The following is a 16,417-nucleotide window of genomic DNA, read 5'->3' on the forward strand; positions in this document are numbered from 1 at the left end:
AATAAAATAATAAAATATGAAACTGTAACCAACCACAACTAAAAATAAATGTTTTGTGAAAATGTTGTGATACTTGTTAGGTGAATGTTTAAAAGTTACAGTATTTTTGGTTTGTTCAAGTGGCACTATAGCTACAGAGTTTTTTTTTTTTTTTTTTTTTTTTTCTTCAGTCTTCCATTTGTACTTTTTTTTTAAAAATATTTATAAGAACCCGCATATATATTGTTATACTGACACAACAAATTTCATAATATTTTCACAATTATTAAGGTGTCAATTTCTTATAAGTCAAAATAAAATAATAAAATATGAAACTGTGACCAACTACAACTGAAAATAAATATTTTGTGAAAATGTTGTGAAACTTGTTGGGTGAATGTGTAAAAGTTACTGTACTTTTGGTTTGTTTAATATGTACTGTTTATCGCTTTTTTATTTTTTCCCAGTCATCGCTTTTTTTTTTTCCTAGTCATCTATTTGTGCTCTTTTTTCTACAGTATTTTTGCACTATTCATACAGCATTTTTCACTGTTCATATAGAGTTCCATTTTGGTTAGCCACTTTGTCTTTTTTTTTTTTTTTTTTTAGTTTTAAATACAGTACTAATCGGCACTATAGCTACAATAGCTACTCTCTTTTTTTTTTTTTTTTTTTTTTTTTCTTTTTTTTTTTTCCTTTTATATATATCACTGTACATCCAGTGCTTTTGCGTTGTACATCTACAGTGCCATTTTGTTGAGCCACTTTGTCTTCTTTTTTTTTCTTTTTTCTTTTTTTTTCTTTTTTTAAGTTTTGAACAATAGCTATAGTACCAAGTTGGTTTACTTAACTTTGTTCAGCCAAAATTTACTATTCCACATACAATTTTTTTTGGGTTGCCTTTTTGTATTTTTTTTCTTTACACACTATTTTAAGTAAAAACACATAGTTTTGCACACAAAAACAAAAACAAAAACTTAGGAAAAAAACATTTTTCATCATTTATGTTTGGGGCAGTTTACAATTCTTCTTTAAACTTTAAAATCATGTAATTTTTCCCTTAATATTTTGGAAAAAAGCAAATATATCATATTGTTATTCTCTCAGTTAAATCCTAATGAAAACTTATGATTCTGAAAATATTTTATTATGTAATGTCTAAATTACTCCTGCTAAATTTTAACATCTTAGAAATTTTCTTTACGTATTTTGAGTTTTAAATGATAAAAATTCTTAAAAAGATAAAATGATGATATTCAATGACACAAGCCTTTTGTTATCTTTTTTTTTTTTTTTTTTTTTTTTTTTTTCTTAGCAAAACTCAGTTGTTTATTGTTGGAAGATGATAATATTCGTTATTATTTTTAGAAGTTTTTGGAAAATAGATATATTGTCTTTAGCAAGTAAATACTAAAAAACTATTATAGTTAAATAAATATTTATGTGTTAAACAACTACCCTAACTTTGTGATTGATCAAAATTCTTAAACGAATGAGCTTAACTTTTTTCGACATAATTATCAAAATTATTAAAATTAATGTCTCTTTTGATTAATGTAAATCTCTATATACTTTAAAAATCAAATAATTCATATCTTTATTTTATAATACAAATAAAATTTAGAATTGACCTTAATTATTACAGTACTTTTTTTCACGGCAAGCACGTGGCTTGCACGTGCTGCCCTAACTAGTATATATAAGAGCATCCACATCAGTTGGTGGATACTCTTCTATAATACAAAAACTTCCTCATTTTACACATTTTGGCCAAAAAACCTCCCACATCAGCTCATGTAAACCTATGTAAAATCATCTAAAAATTTCCATGAGCTACAGTAACTGTGCATATATACACGGTTACTGTAGCTCGTCTATACATTATTATAATAATTTCTAATTTCGCTCGTTTTTTTCTCTCTCTTCTCCATCTGCACAACCAACACCCTCATCATCATCAACTGCTTCTTCCTCTTATACACACACTCCCACAGTCAAAATCAAAAATCAACCACAAAAATCAAAAATCAACCACAAAATCAACAACAAAATCACCCAGAAACACCACAAAACCAAACACACCCACACACGGACACACCAACGGAGACAGAGAGAGTGGATCGGAACTTGTGGCAGATCGGCGTGCTTGGATCGGAGTGCTTGGATCAGCATTCTTCTCGCCGTGCTTGGATCGGAGAAAGAGAGAGTGGATCGGCGCTTGTGGCGGATCGGCGTGCTTGAATCGGCGTTCTTCTCGCCGTGCTTGGATCGGAGACAGAGAGAGTGGATCGAAAGTTCTTCTCGGCGCCGTGCTCCCTGCTTGGATCGAAAGTTCAGAATTTTTGGAATAGAGAGGAGTGAAAATCTTGAAATAGAGAGGAGTTTCAGAGAAACTCTAGAACAGAGTCTCGTGAGTGGAGCGAGAGAGAGAGGCTCGTGAGTGGAGAGTGGAGAGACCGGGTATGAAGAGATAGACCGAGAGGGACAGACCGGGTTTGAAGAGATAGAAGAGAGAGAGAAAGAAATCAGAAAATATGATACAGGGAGAGGGAAAGCGCGTATAAAAACGGGTAAGGGGTTAGGTGGAAAATAATAAAATAATTAAGAAAATTGATTATTTAAATAAGAGAGGTGATAGAATAGATAAACTGATGTGTGTGTTTTGTAAAAATGATAGTGTAAAATAGAAAAAATAGATTTTTGGTGTAAAATAGACGGAATCTTTTAGATGAGCTGATGTGAATACTCTAAGAGTGTATATCCACCGGGATAGTATGCATAATGCATGCAATTGACTGAAAATAACGTGGCGGAGTTATACCAGTGATGTCTACTGACTAATTCAACGTGTCAGTCGACTGTCTGTACTGTTAGCTCTGCATAAATATCAGACAAGTTAGGCAGAAAGGCAATGCAAACACATTAATTGGATTTCTCATCAAAAAAAAAAAAAAAAATTCCCCCGGAAATTATGTATGGAAAGGTCTGTTTTGTACCGTTGTATTTGATGGAATCATAGGTATACGTCTATTTTTGACTCCAGGAGGGTCAGTCCAATAGAAATTAAAAAATAAATAAATAAAACGACGGTGGTTTTAGATACAAGATTTTCGTGGAAATCTCTGCTTGACTTCTGAATATGGCTCACAAAGAAGTCTATCCTATAGCACCCACAAAATTAAAAGACCAATTCTAAAATGGACATAACATGTCGGAGCAAGTATGAAACTACTTTTCATTTGATTCCTTTCAGACTGAAACTTTTTGCAGTTCTCACTTCTATTTCACTTTTTATAGGCCTTTTCGCAATTTCCTTCCGCTTGGGTTACCAGTGGGTCCGGTTATAATAATCTCAACTCAATCACAATTTGATTAGGTTTACATTTGATTATGGTTCCAATTTAAAACATTGGCTCTATTCTTAGCTAATATATAAACTTTAATTAAACTCAAATTGGATTTCTCTATTGTTGTTATGATATTGTGATAAAATGATTAAATTGATAATTTTCAGTCGCTGTGGACTCTTCATATGAAATGTCAGACAATCATAGTATGAGGTATGAGGAATGAGGAAAAATAGACAAGTATATTCAGGAAAAACAAAACAAAAAAAAAAAAAAAAACCTGGATTAGCTTGTCTGGGAAAATAGATGCCACTCTGAAAAAATTTTTACGACAATGCAAGAATTTAAGCCCAAGGTGAATCATGAGCTTGGAATGAAATCATGAGTTAATCATAATTAAAATGCTGGGTTAAGTGAACCTTTTGCCAGGTTAAACGGCTAGTTGACCTCACATTTTCTATGGTATTGTTAATATTATGGTATTGTTAGGTCAAGAACCACACCAAATTCTCCTCATTTGAACCATTATTTTTTTCTACGAGCGACTAAGTGTTGACATAGCCATGCATAGGGATAGGGCCGGGTTAGGCATAAACTGTAGATGGGAACATGGAATTGGGGAAAAGTATTCACCAACCCCCTAATAATTAATAGCCAACCTAGAGGGAAAATCATATGCAACGTTGATTGGTGAATATGTGTAATCCAATCTATATCTATATATATATATAATAGGTGAAGCAGAGAGAAAATCCAATTAGATTTCAATTGGATTCTCAATTTTGCGCCACTTGTCCTAACCAAAACTCAAAAAAAAAATTAATTAGATTATAAATTTGACTTCAATTTTGTGTCATGTATCTTACCTAAATTTTCTAATTTTTGTGCCCAAATAAATGATACATTAACATTTAACACGGAAGCCAATAAAACCACAATAATAATGCTCATTGGCCTAAGCAAAAACATCTTACCTGCACACTTTCATGGAGATTATAAATTGGACTCCAATTTTGTGTCATGTATCTTATCTAAATTTTCTAATTTTTGTACCCAAATAAATGATGCATTAACATTTAACACGGAAGCCAAGAAAACCACAATAATAATACTCATTGGCCTAAGCAAGAACATCTCACCTGCACACTTTTATGGGTGATCTCAATAGAGTCTGGAGCTCTTCTAATCCCACAACCAGAACCAAGGAGTCCAACGAGAAAGACTATAAAAGTAAAACATCATCTCCTCCTAATTCCATATCTTCATCCCATGTTTCCTCCTCTCTCAACCTCTACCAACTAGATCCACACACTGCCCTCTCCTCCTCCTTACGGATTTTTTAGAGCAAGGCCGGGTTCAAACACAATGTTCAATCCCACTCTTCCTTGCTTCACACTCTCATACATTAGCGCTTCATTGGCGCCTCCAAGAAGATTCCAAGCTCAATGATTAGTTCTTATTTTTTAATAGTTTTTAGTGTGTTTGGATTAAGATTTTGTTAATTTGTTAAAAGTGACAAAAATATAATCATATATATTATATTAAGTTGAAGTTCAATTTTAGAATTCAAATTGAATCAAATTAATTTCTAATTGTAGTTTAATTTTGTGCTATGTGTCCAATTTGATTTTTAAATGTTGGTGTTAAGTTACTTCCATTCATAATGCTCAATGTGGAAATTGAATCTACTAAGATAAACATTTTATCATCACAATTGTTAATATTTCCGTGCGTAAGTATGGACTACATGCAAGTTAAAATAAAATGAGGATCTAAAAAGGAAGAGGAAAATGGTACACCATATAGTTTTTTTTTTTTTTTTTTCAATTTATAATTTAATAATTACAAAGAAGAAGATAAAATCTGAAACCTGGACATTACTGTTAAAAATATCAAGAAATCTTAATTGAGCTACAACTTATGAAAACTTCAACCTATATAGTTTTTATTATAACATGTATTTATTTCCGAGACAAAACAATAAGTAAGTAATTTTCTATCAGAAAACTCAAACATGAGAACATAATCCATTATAATCAAGTGGACCAATCGAATTGTGTCAGCCAAGCTAGCTACCATTAAATATATCTTTCAGTTATAAATCACCTAAGGTTTTGGTGACCTATGTTTAGTAAAAGTTAGGCATGGGTACATGTATATACTTAATTAAAGCTCTGTGGTATTGGAATCTCATTTCGTCAACAAGAATGATGAGATAAGGAAGGTAAAGATCAATATGACAGATTCGTATGATTGTAGATTTATTACATTTCCATTTAGTCGATTTGGTCATGCATATCATAAGAAGCAAGAATATTAATTTTCAACTTATATGTTAAATATTCTGGTTGGATCTCAACGGAGTTAAAGGATTCGAAATTATTTCAAGTACTACTGCAACATTTGTCTTCGTTATAAACTAATAATTAACATTCCTTATTACTTTTCCAAATGACAACCTTCATCGATGAAAGAAACATGATGGTTAGAACTTAGAACAAGCAAGCGCTATCATTTGAATTTGTTGGGAGACAAAGTTGTGAGAACATTGTTCCTTTCACAAGAATAATTCGATTCCTTTTTCATTACTTTCACTATATTGATTTGCGACAAGCGTACATATGGGTCAAGGATGTTCAGGAAGTCTTCCACCGTAGAAGTTGCCTAAAAAAGTTAGTTTTAAAATAGAATACATTTTTCAATGTGGATGGCAATTTGGAAAACATGCTTCCTTCTTTTTTCTTTTTTTCTTTTTCTTTTTTTTTTTTTAATATTTGCATGATGTCAAAATGACGTATTGTGTAGCTAAATAGAGACCCAAGGACAAAAAAAATGTTACTTGCCATTACATTTTCTCTCATATCCAAAAAAAAAAAAAAAAAAAAAAAAAAAACACTCACACACACATACATAATACTATAATAGTATAATACTCCCTCAATTTCGCATAGATCATAGACAAGGTTACATTTTTTTTAACCCTTAAAATATGCAATTATTTTAATTTTTTCCCTTAAATTTGAGATTTTCATTTTAGTTCACTTAATTTAATTTAATTTTTTCAATTTTCCCCTAAAAAAATTAATTTCATTTTCTAAATGGTCATTTTGTTTATCTTCGTGAGACCATGATTGATATGAACTTTAAGAAAGGGAAAAAATGTTGTTTTGTTGGCACTTAATAGTAATATCATAACCAAATCTGATGAATAAAATTGAAAAACCTTAAACTTATGCAACCAAAATGAAAAAAAAAAAAAAAAAAAAAAAAAAAAAAAAAAAAAAAACCCAAATTTTAATGTTCAAAAATGTAATTTGTATAGGTGAAAGGCCAAGGAGTCCATATCTATGTATATATTGAGCCAGGGGTCCAATACGAGGACGTTAAACAATTCGAGGAGGGATAAACACTTCCAAAAGTGTCTGTGCTAATAAGGGTAGAAATGGAATCCGATCAGAGCCACCTTGGGGGGAAAACGAGGAAGAATCCCTCCTCGGTTGGGGAAGGCCGAGGACAGAGGGCATGGTCTACCATCAAGAACAACATTTCGGACTATTCCATGGAAAATGATAAGTATTAAGAAGGAACAAGACAAAGGAAAGTTATAAAATATCTAAGATAAAACTGCTACCATGGCATTGAATGCTCTACAGCTGACTAAACCGTGCTTTTCAGCCTTACAGTTACTCCCAAAGACTTTTGAGAGGGGCTGATGGAACAAGTATCAGAACTATCAATCTAAATCTACACATGAAAGGATATTACAAAAGGGAGGGGAGACCCTGATAGTGGGGGATCCAAGAGATGGAGAGAAAAAGGACTGCAGTAACAAGGACCGGATTGGTAACCTAATTCGAAAGATATAAAAGAACTGATCTCCTCGGATCGTGCCGAGGGCGATTTTCTTTAAGTATAACCTGCATGTTCTTATTATATTGTCATTTGAATCTATCATAATAATTATCAAACTCATTAGAGCCTAGATTTCCAACTCACTCTCTACAAATTCATTGTTTTGGGGCTTTTTGGGTCTAAGCCCATACATCTTTTGGGTCGGGGAACCAAATTGCGTCCTTACATAATATATTCTAGATTCTAATCTTTCATTTCCAGATTTAGATTATTTTAGTATATATGAAAAAATTTCAAAGTAAAATTTCAATTTTCTATATTATTCTCACAATTTAAAACAAAAAATTTCTTAATCAAAATTATGTCATCTTCTATACAAAATAAAGAACATGTTACAAAGATCATTATCATTTTTTTAATTAATAATCATGTCAAAGAAGAAGAACTAAGTTAGTCAAAAAAGAATAAGAAAAATGGTAATGACAAACAAACCAACACCTACGGCCCTTTCATTAAAAAAAATACTTATATATATAAACTCAAATGATATTGTCATACCGCAGATGTCAACGACCTTGGACTGCTAGTTGCTAGTACCTCGAGATGCCCCCATTTCCTTTATGCTCTGTTTTTATAATTAATTCCTTAAAAAAAATAAATAAATAAACATAAATGACTTTGTCGAGTTTTAGCTTTTAGTTTTGGTGTACAGATTTTTAAAACCTCATTTTTTTTTTTCTATTTTTTCACTTCTTAAAAAAATTTTAAGGTACAAATATTTTACCATATTTTCAGTAAAAAATTTTCTCCAAAAATTAGATATGTTGTTCCAAAACAGACGCAAAATTTTATGAATAATATTATTAATTATTATGTTTTCTTGACAACAAAATGTTTAAACTTTAATATTGGAAAATCTAGTATTTCATGTCTTTTTCTTTATTTTTTTTATTAGTCATTCTACTAAATTTAGTTATAAGAATTTAAAAAGAACAAAAAAGAAATTGCAGGCTAACCATATCTCAATGCTCCAGAGTCCACACCACGTTTGGCATGAAAGGAATTTGCTAGTATTAAATCCAGAATTTGCTAGGTGTTTCTCTATGAACATGTATTCAAAATTATATCAATTGGTTGCAAAAACGTAAAGAACAGAAGAAAAGAATATCCCATTTTTAAAAGGGAAAAAAAAAAAAACTTTTAGTGATTTGTGGAGATATCATTTCTTAAAATAATAATAAATAAAAAATTGTGGTGCCAAAATAGAAGGAAAAAAAAAAAAAAAGTGGCAAATTGATTTGTAGCAATGGCATTACCAAAATAGAGAGAAAAAAATGACAAATTGATTTGTGGCAATAGTATTGCCAAAATAGATCACAATAAAGTGATTTTTGGCAATGGTATTACCAAAAACACTTTCACAAATTGAGCTGTCAGTACCTTATAACAAGGCCAATGGTCATCAGGCAACTCTAGTCTTCAAGAAATATTTATTTCTGCAATGCCATTTGTCAATTTGTCACAATAAACTCAAATCACTTTGTCACAATAAACTCAATTTGTCAAAGTGTTTTTGGCAATGTCATTGCCACAAATCACTTTATTGTGATCTATTTCGGCAATGCTATTACCACAAATTAATTTGTCACTTTTTTTTTCCTCTATTTCGACAATGCCATTACCACAAATCAATTTGCCACTTTTTTTTTCCTTCTATTTCTGCACCACAATTTTATTTTTTTTTAGAAATGATATGTCCACAACATTTTCACAACATTTTTATAAAAAATCCTAAGTGGCAAGTTATTACTGATTATTATTATTGAGGCAAAAAAGTAATCTTAGTGTTAGATTCAAATTTGAACCAATAACAACTAACTACTTGTAATTTATTGTAAAAATGTTATGGACGTAGCATTTTTTTTTCCTTCATTTTCGGCAACTTTGTTGCCACAATTCTTTTTTTCTTTTTTTTTTCCTCCCATTTTCAGCAACTTGGTTGCCACAATTCATTCATGGGTAGAGTTTGGGCAAGACAAGAATTTCGGTAATCTTATTACCGAAATTCAATTTATCGTACTTTTTCTTGCAATTTCAACAACACCGTTGCCGAAATTCAGTCTCTTTCCTCATTTTGTCAAATAACTTTAAAGATTACCGAAATTCAATTTATCGTACTTTTTCTTGCAATTTCGACAACACCGTTGCCGAAATTCAGTCTCTTTCCTCCTCGTACATTGGAACCCATGGTTATGGACCCGAATCCATTAGCATTAGTATGGAACATTTTCTTTTCCAAGTGAAATCCCCTAGTATATGAAAGAGTGAAAAAGTGCTTTCGTTGTTGTGGAATAAGAAGCCTTCGTATCTTAATGCATGTATTTAATTTATTCGGAGCTATTAGAGCGGGATCTACTTTTTGGGGAATATGAGTCGAAGCAATAACAAGAATATTTCTAGTGGAACGTCTTTCACAATCCCTGGAGAGATAGTTCACTAATAGACCAAGGGATAAGTAATTCGACTCATTCACATCTAGATCATGAATGTTAGGAATCCATATTATTTTGTCAAATAACTTTAAACAATATTTATAACACCAATAAATTCTATTTTTTTGTAATATTTAACCAAAAGACTAGAACATGGCTTGAATAGTATATCCTTGGCATCAAAGAAAATTCTTAGTCGGGGCTTTGCGTAGTCGACAGAAAGTAGCCCATTTGTTAGAGTCACACACACACGTGGCCCACCGGTTCCAGAAAAAGTTGATCATCAGATAGGAAAGAGTGACTTTACTAATAATACTTTTAAAATCTAGATATTTTAAAAAATAGGACACTGGAAATTTGCCTACAAAAATATCTAACAATTTTAGCATCACATCAAATATCTTCATTAGCTTTATTTTACGGGTCAAATTTGGATATAATTCTTTCTCAAAAAAAAAAATTTGGATATATTTTTTTAATGTTATGCCTTATATTTTTGAAAATTAAATTAAACACATAAGTACATTAAATTTAATTGTCTTTGAAATTTTTAATTTTATTTATATTACATTAATCAATTTAATTCTTTTTTTGAATCTAATTGTAAAACTTAAATTACAACACTTAGGGGGGAGTGGCTTACGTTCAGTGTCCAATGACACTAGACTCACTGCGATTGTAATATGTGTCTATTTTTTGACACATATCATTATATTTACCGGTTTAGTACACTAGATGCACTAAATGTAATTTCTGCTTGTTTGTCTTGTTTTGTTAAAAGAAAATAAGAAGAAGAAGAAAGATTTGGCATGTTTTAAATTTTAATTAAGAAATATTGTCACATTTTTAATCATTTTTCTTCCTCAGTGGGAAAGGAAAACACGTTTTTTCCTACTTCAATAGAAAATTCTCCACAAAATTCAAAAGATGCATTTTGTCAACAAACGTGGTACACAGATGTACGACCAAGCTAGATGCCTGTACGGTAAGTCAAGTTTTAGTCTTATTCTTTTTTACCGACAAAATGTGCTTAGCATGTTAGAAAGTGACACCTCAATTATGCTCTCGTATTGCTTAGGTTAATTTAGGTGTTAAAACGGACATCATTTTTTTTTTTTTACTCCTTCTCGTGTAAGAAATAGTGTGATATTTTTTGTTTCAATAGACTTATTGCTTAGAGCTATAGTGAAGAAAGATATCTTGCTTATACATATAGTGAAAAAAGATATCTTGCTAATACAGGAAGGCAATAAAAAAGGTTAAAAGGGCAAATTACACTCTTAAAATTTGAGAGTTTTTGAATTTTATATTTTAAAATTTTAAATTTTGAATTTTATTTCATGAAATTTCAAATTTTAAATTTTATGCCTCTAAAATGATGCTACATCATTTTTGTAGCCTAAAAAAACTTTAAATAACTAATGTCTTGACATTAGTTATTTAATGTCTTTAAATAACTAATGTCTTGACATTATTTTATGGACAAAGTAGTCTAAGGTTGCAAATTTACTCAATATCTTTTTATTAAGGATTATGCTAACGAGTGTCCTTAGAGTATTGGTTAATAGTCCAATTAAAGAAAGATTTTACGGGAAAAGAAAAAAAATTAATATTTTGACAGCTTTTTTATTTTCCATAAAAATGATGTCAAAACTTTCCCAAAATAGATTGTTAACTAATGTCATAAGGGCACTTGTTAGTATTTTCCTTTTATTAATTGTTAATTTTGACAAATCCACAATTGAATTACATTTTCTTCTATATCCTCCACACTTGCAAAATTTTCAGAAGATTAAAGATCCAGAACTATGTCATCAATCAATTTTTTTCAATTGAAAGTTTTTGTAGTATAAAATTATGTATAAAAATTAAGTTTATGAATTATATAGTAAATAACATCTAATTGACACAAAATTTGACATGTATGTTAAAAGTATAAAAAACATGCAATCTCAACGATTAAATTTTCAAAATATGTATCAATGTTAATTTTTTTAAAAGAAGTTATAGTTTTAGGTTACAACAAAGTTTGTAGCCAAACTTTGCCTTTATTTTATTGATAGAACTAAACTCACGTGGCAAGTTTATGTGGTATTTAATGAAAAATATAGATGAATGTGCTGCTAATGCAAATAAATATAAATTCCATGAGTAAAATCCAAATTCGGAAACTTCATGACGTAAAATTAAAAAACCCCCCAAACTTCAGGGGCATGTTTTTACACTTTAAGCCTACTAAAAAAATTAATATTTTGAATACACACACATATATATTATCTTTATATATTCTCCATACTTACAAAATTTAAAGGTGATCAAAGATCAATAGTCATATCATTAATTAATTGTTTAAATTCAAGTTTTGTAGTTTAAAATAAATAATGCATAAAAGATGAGTTTATGAATCGAATGATATATTACATCCAATTGACATAAAACTTGGCATACATGTTAAAAAAATATAGAACATGTAATTCAATGGTTGAATTTTTAAAATATAAATTTAATAAATTATTAAATAATGTAATATTTCTTAAAATTACACTAGATGTAACTTGAACCTATGAAGACAAATTGGGTTTGAAACTTATCTTGATTGAATTATTAATTTATTATTGATTAAAGCAGTTACACTGTCACTAGTACTAGTAGTGGAGCTATCAAGATGCCACTTTTACGTTTTTCACGTTGTACTTGTACTGTGGTTAGCCAAACACGAAGTACTGCTCTTTTGGTTGCTTTGATTTTATTTTATAAGAAAAAAAGTTCAAAGTGGCATAAATTTTTTAGCCGACTTTTTTTAGATCATTGCTTACATGTTGTGCTGACCCAAAGGGAGAGAATTTGTGAAATTTTATGTGAAATATGTGGTGTTAGTAGTGCCATAGATTATAGAAAAATGTTAAGATTACAATTTATTCATGTGATAAGTTGTGAATGGTAGAGTAAAAATGGTGGATTTATGTAAGTCTATAATTTTACTATTTACAACTCATCACATAGATAAATTAAGATAAAATTGTGATAAAAATTGTAACCTTAGTATTAGTCCTAATTTTATAATGAAAAAGTCTAAAAGTACACTAGATCCATAATAATTAACTAATATTTCAAATCATGATTGATACATAAAAAAAAAAAGTGGACTAACGTGAAAGTGAACTTGCTTCCATCATAAATTGACAATTCAACATGACGTGAAATTGTGTACATTAGAATGGTTGTTGTTTTATAATAGCATCACATTTGGATAGGAACTTAAAAAGGTTCCATAAATTTATGATTTTGTACGGATAAAAGACAATCTAAAATATTATGTTACTAATCCTTTCAAATTTATACCATATTTCAGTCTTGAACTCGTGTCCCATAATTATTCTCAAAAAAAAAAAGAAAAAATTACTCGTGTCCCATAAGCGCAAATGTTTAATGAATCAATGCAATTGATATCCTACTGGATCATAAGGAAAATGACAATGCCTTTTCAAACTCTTGGCTATTGCTTAGTAATGGCTCAACTTTTTCTCACTTGAAAATTCAGATAATATATAACTTTTTGAGTTGTTTGGCATAGCATTTGCAATTGTGACTTTATAAATTGCTTTTCTTTGCCTAACCTTTTGCAAGTCAAGAAAGGAATCCATAGAACACCAAAAAAGAAAGTAAAAGCAAAAATAAAAGTCATTTTAGTAAAGTACTTCACTTGTCACTCCATTAATAATTTCCACCATTTCGGTAAAATCAAATTTTACCTTACCAACTTATTTCTCAGAACCTCAAGTACATTTTACTAAAAAAAAAAAAAAAGATTTGCAAAACCTCACTTTGTACAGAACCAAAACAAACACTTGGTAGGTATAGATATCTCTCTCTGTTTTATTTTTCTTGACACGAGATTCCATTCCAAACCACTATGTTAACTAACCAATAATTGCTCGGCAACTGGCAGTGAACCCAGTTGAAACACAGCTTCAATTTCATTAGCTACTTTACCCCTCTTGGCTGAGCCGCCTTTTTCCAAACCCGGCTCCGGCTCACGGCGCTTAGCCGTGATTCTAACCGGCTCTGGCTCACCCGAGCCAATCCGGTGAGGAAAATTAAGCAAAGCCTTAGAGCCACGCATCCTATAAGCCGCTCGGTCATAAGCCAAAGCCGCTTCCTCAGCCGTCTCGTAGGTGCCGAGCCACACTCTCGCGCCATTCTTAGCCGGGTCACGTATCTCCGCCGCATACTTTCCCCAAGGCCTTCGCCTCACCCCTCTATAATGCCTCTCTTTAATAATAGTATTAGTAGCGCTCACTTTGTTTTCTGTTTTTTTGGACGCAATAGTATTGTTGCGTTCAATTCTGCTTTTGAAAGCAAGGAAAGCACTTTCGTACGAATTGTTTTGTGAAGCACTTTGAGGAGCCAATCTCAATGGCTCGGCGGCTCCTGGAGCCAGCTGTTGAAAGATGTCTCTTGGCTCGGCTTTTATGGAAGTTGCTGTTACTGTTGTGGTGGCTGCCGTTAAGTCTAACGGAGACCACCCAAAACTGACGGCATCACGTAGGGAGTTGTAGACAATCATGTCTTCAGAGTCGTCAACTTTGAACGGTAAGTCTCCCCACTGTTCCGTTAAGTAAGGGAAGAGACCACCGGAGGCTGAGCTTCGGTGACAGAGATGAGGAAAACTAAACTCACCCAAGGTAGTATAGTTCATGTTTTCACCTTTTTTTTGGGTAAAATAAAGGGTTGTTTCAAATTAAAGAACAGGTTTGAGTTATGGTGTAAGAGCTTTGGAAATAAGAGTGAGAAAAGATTTTGGAGGTTGAAGGTTTTGTAGGGTATTTATAATGGGAGAGACTCATGGTGGGAATGTTTTTTTTTTTTTTTTTTTTTTTTTTTTTATACGTTTTTGTGTTTTATCTTTCTTTCTTTTTTTTCTTTTTTCTTTTTTTTTTTTAAAGGGCTTAATTTGTATATTTATATATTGGGTTTCTCCGAAATTTCATTTTAGAGCAACAAGTGGGTGCGCGAATGGATAGAAATGAGCATCACTAATGTGACCGACAACTTCTACATAGGGTAGCTGACGTAATGTGCTTAGGTTGGCTATGCGCCACGTTTCGTGCAAGACAGGGTGCAAAGAAAGGGAGTTTTTTTCTCTCTCTCTTTTTGAGAAAATAAAGAATTGAGGGAAGTTTCTCGTTGAAACTTAAAATCCTTGCCTAAGGAAAAAATAAATAGCTAATTGAGATTCTATGTTCAACAATGACAAGAATGTTGGAATTTTTGCAAAAAAAAAAGGCTCAATGAAAGTCTTTTGTGTCATAAATACCTTAAGGATAGCTTTCGAGCCAAATGGATCTAGTCTTATTACATGCGAAGATTCATCACCCTTAGCATTAGTATTAGAGCTTGCAAATTGTATATGTTAGAGGATATTAGCATCAAAACCATAAAAGTGTGCATTATCTGGTATTGAAGTTGTAAAAAAAATTTACAATTGTGCTATAATAACATCTCATTTATATGATACTACTGTAGCATAATAGTATTCTTAAAAATCATTTTTTAATTGTCTCTCTCTTACAAATAACAATTTTATATCATAAGAACCAATTACAAACTTATAAAACCCAATTTCAAATTTATATAGATTTATTTTTAAACAAGTATACATATAAATATATAGTATTATATATAGTTAATTTGAGCTTTCTTGTTCACGAGCTCGTTCACGAACACATTATTATGTTTAAGTTTAGCTTGTTTAATAATTGATTCTAAAATTGGAATTGAGTTTGGCTTGTTTACTGAACAAACAAAAATAAACAAGTTTTTTTTTTTTTTTTTTTTTTTCAACTGAGCTCAAGTTGTTCATAAACAAGTTGGTTTATTTACAGCCTTACTTATCGATTTTAACATTCTTGTTTTAATTACATCATTTTATGGGTATTTTAGGGCTTGTTAGGTAAGAGGATTTAAATAAAAAACTTTGTTTGGAAAACTAAAAAATGGTGAGTCCCATAGTTGAATATATTATTTGGTTAATGTTCTCTAAATATAATTTCATAAAATTGTTTCCTATTTTTCAGGTTCAAAACATAATTTTGAAAAGATTTTTTCAAGAAATCGAAAATGTTTTTAACGACAGTTATAAATAAATTAAGATTCTACATCATGAATGCAGAAATAATACTATCTTCGTAAGGAAAGTGATAAAAGAAAAGGTGGGGACCCTAAACAAATGGAAAATATAAAAAAGAATATCCTAACAATAAAAAACTATATTTTGGATTATATAATGTGTATGTCAAACTCAAAACTTGATAAAGGTTGGGAACAATATTAGATTATTAGTCCCACTTGGGGGTACCGACGGGGAATATGAACCACATCAATTAAAACCATTAACTATAAATCTATAAGAAAAGGATATGCCTTGGATAGATCATCCAAGTGCACGCGGCGAGCGCTGTTTTATCGTTTGTCTGATCAATTCTTATCCTAATTAACGTTCCAGTATGAATATGAATAATTTCATCAAAAAAGTATGAATATGAATAATTAGCTGTCTTTTTTTCCTCTTTCTTTTTTTTTTTTTTTTTGAGAATCAATTAGCTGTCTTATTGTTTGTTCAGTGATGTCCTGATAATATTCCATTAATCTTCCCCCTTTTGGTAAGGCTTTTTAACAAATTTGATTTGATCTATTTTTTTAATAATATTTGGCATCATTATATATATATGAAAGAAAAAAAAAAAA

At 30.7% G+C, this 16,417-nt stretch overlaps 1 protein-coding gene across 1 annotated transcript; it reads right to left on the reverse strand.

Moving 5' to 3' along the window:
- Nucleotides 1-13,333: 13,333 nt before the first annotated feature.
- LOC115960313 (ethylene-responsive transcription factor 2-like) lies at nucleotides 13,334-14,498 on the reverse strand. The gene has a single exon (XM_031079136.1). It carries the CDS (start codon nucleotides 14,367-14,369, stop codon nucleotides 13,587-13,589), a length of 783 nt encoding a protein of 260 aa, XP_030934996.1. The 5' UTR covers nucleotides 14,370-14,498; the 3' UTR covers nucleotides 13,334-13,586.
- Between the last annotated feature and the right edge of the window lie 1,919 nt (nucleotides 14,499-16,417).

The sequence above is a fragment of the Quercus lobata genome, chromosome 9 (assembly GCF_001633185.2).
Source record: "Quercus lobata isolate SW786 chromosome 9, ValleyOak3.0 Primary Assembly, whole genome shotgun sequence".
Classification (NCBI taxonomy): domain Eukaryota; kingdom Viridiplantae; phylum Streptophyta; class Magnoliopsida; order Fagales; family Fagaceae; genus Quercus; species Quercus lobata.

What these genes read in the sequence shown, in the direction of transcription:
- LOC115960313 (XM_031079136.1), bottom strand. Translation starts at nt 14,369, where the DNA reads ATGAACTATACTACCTTGGGTGAGTTTAGTTTTCCTCATCTCTGTCAC.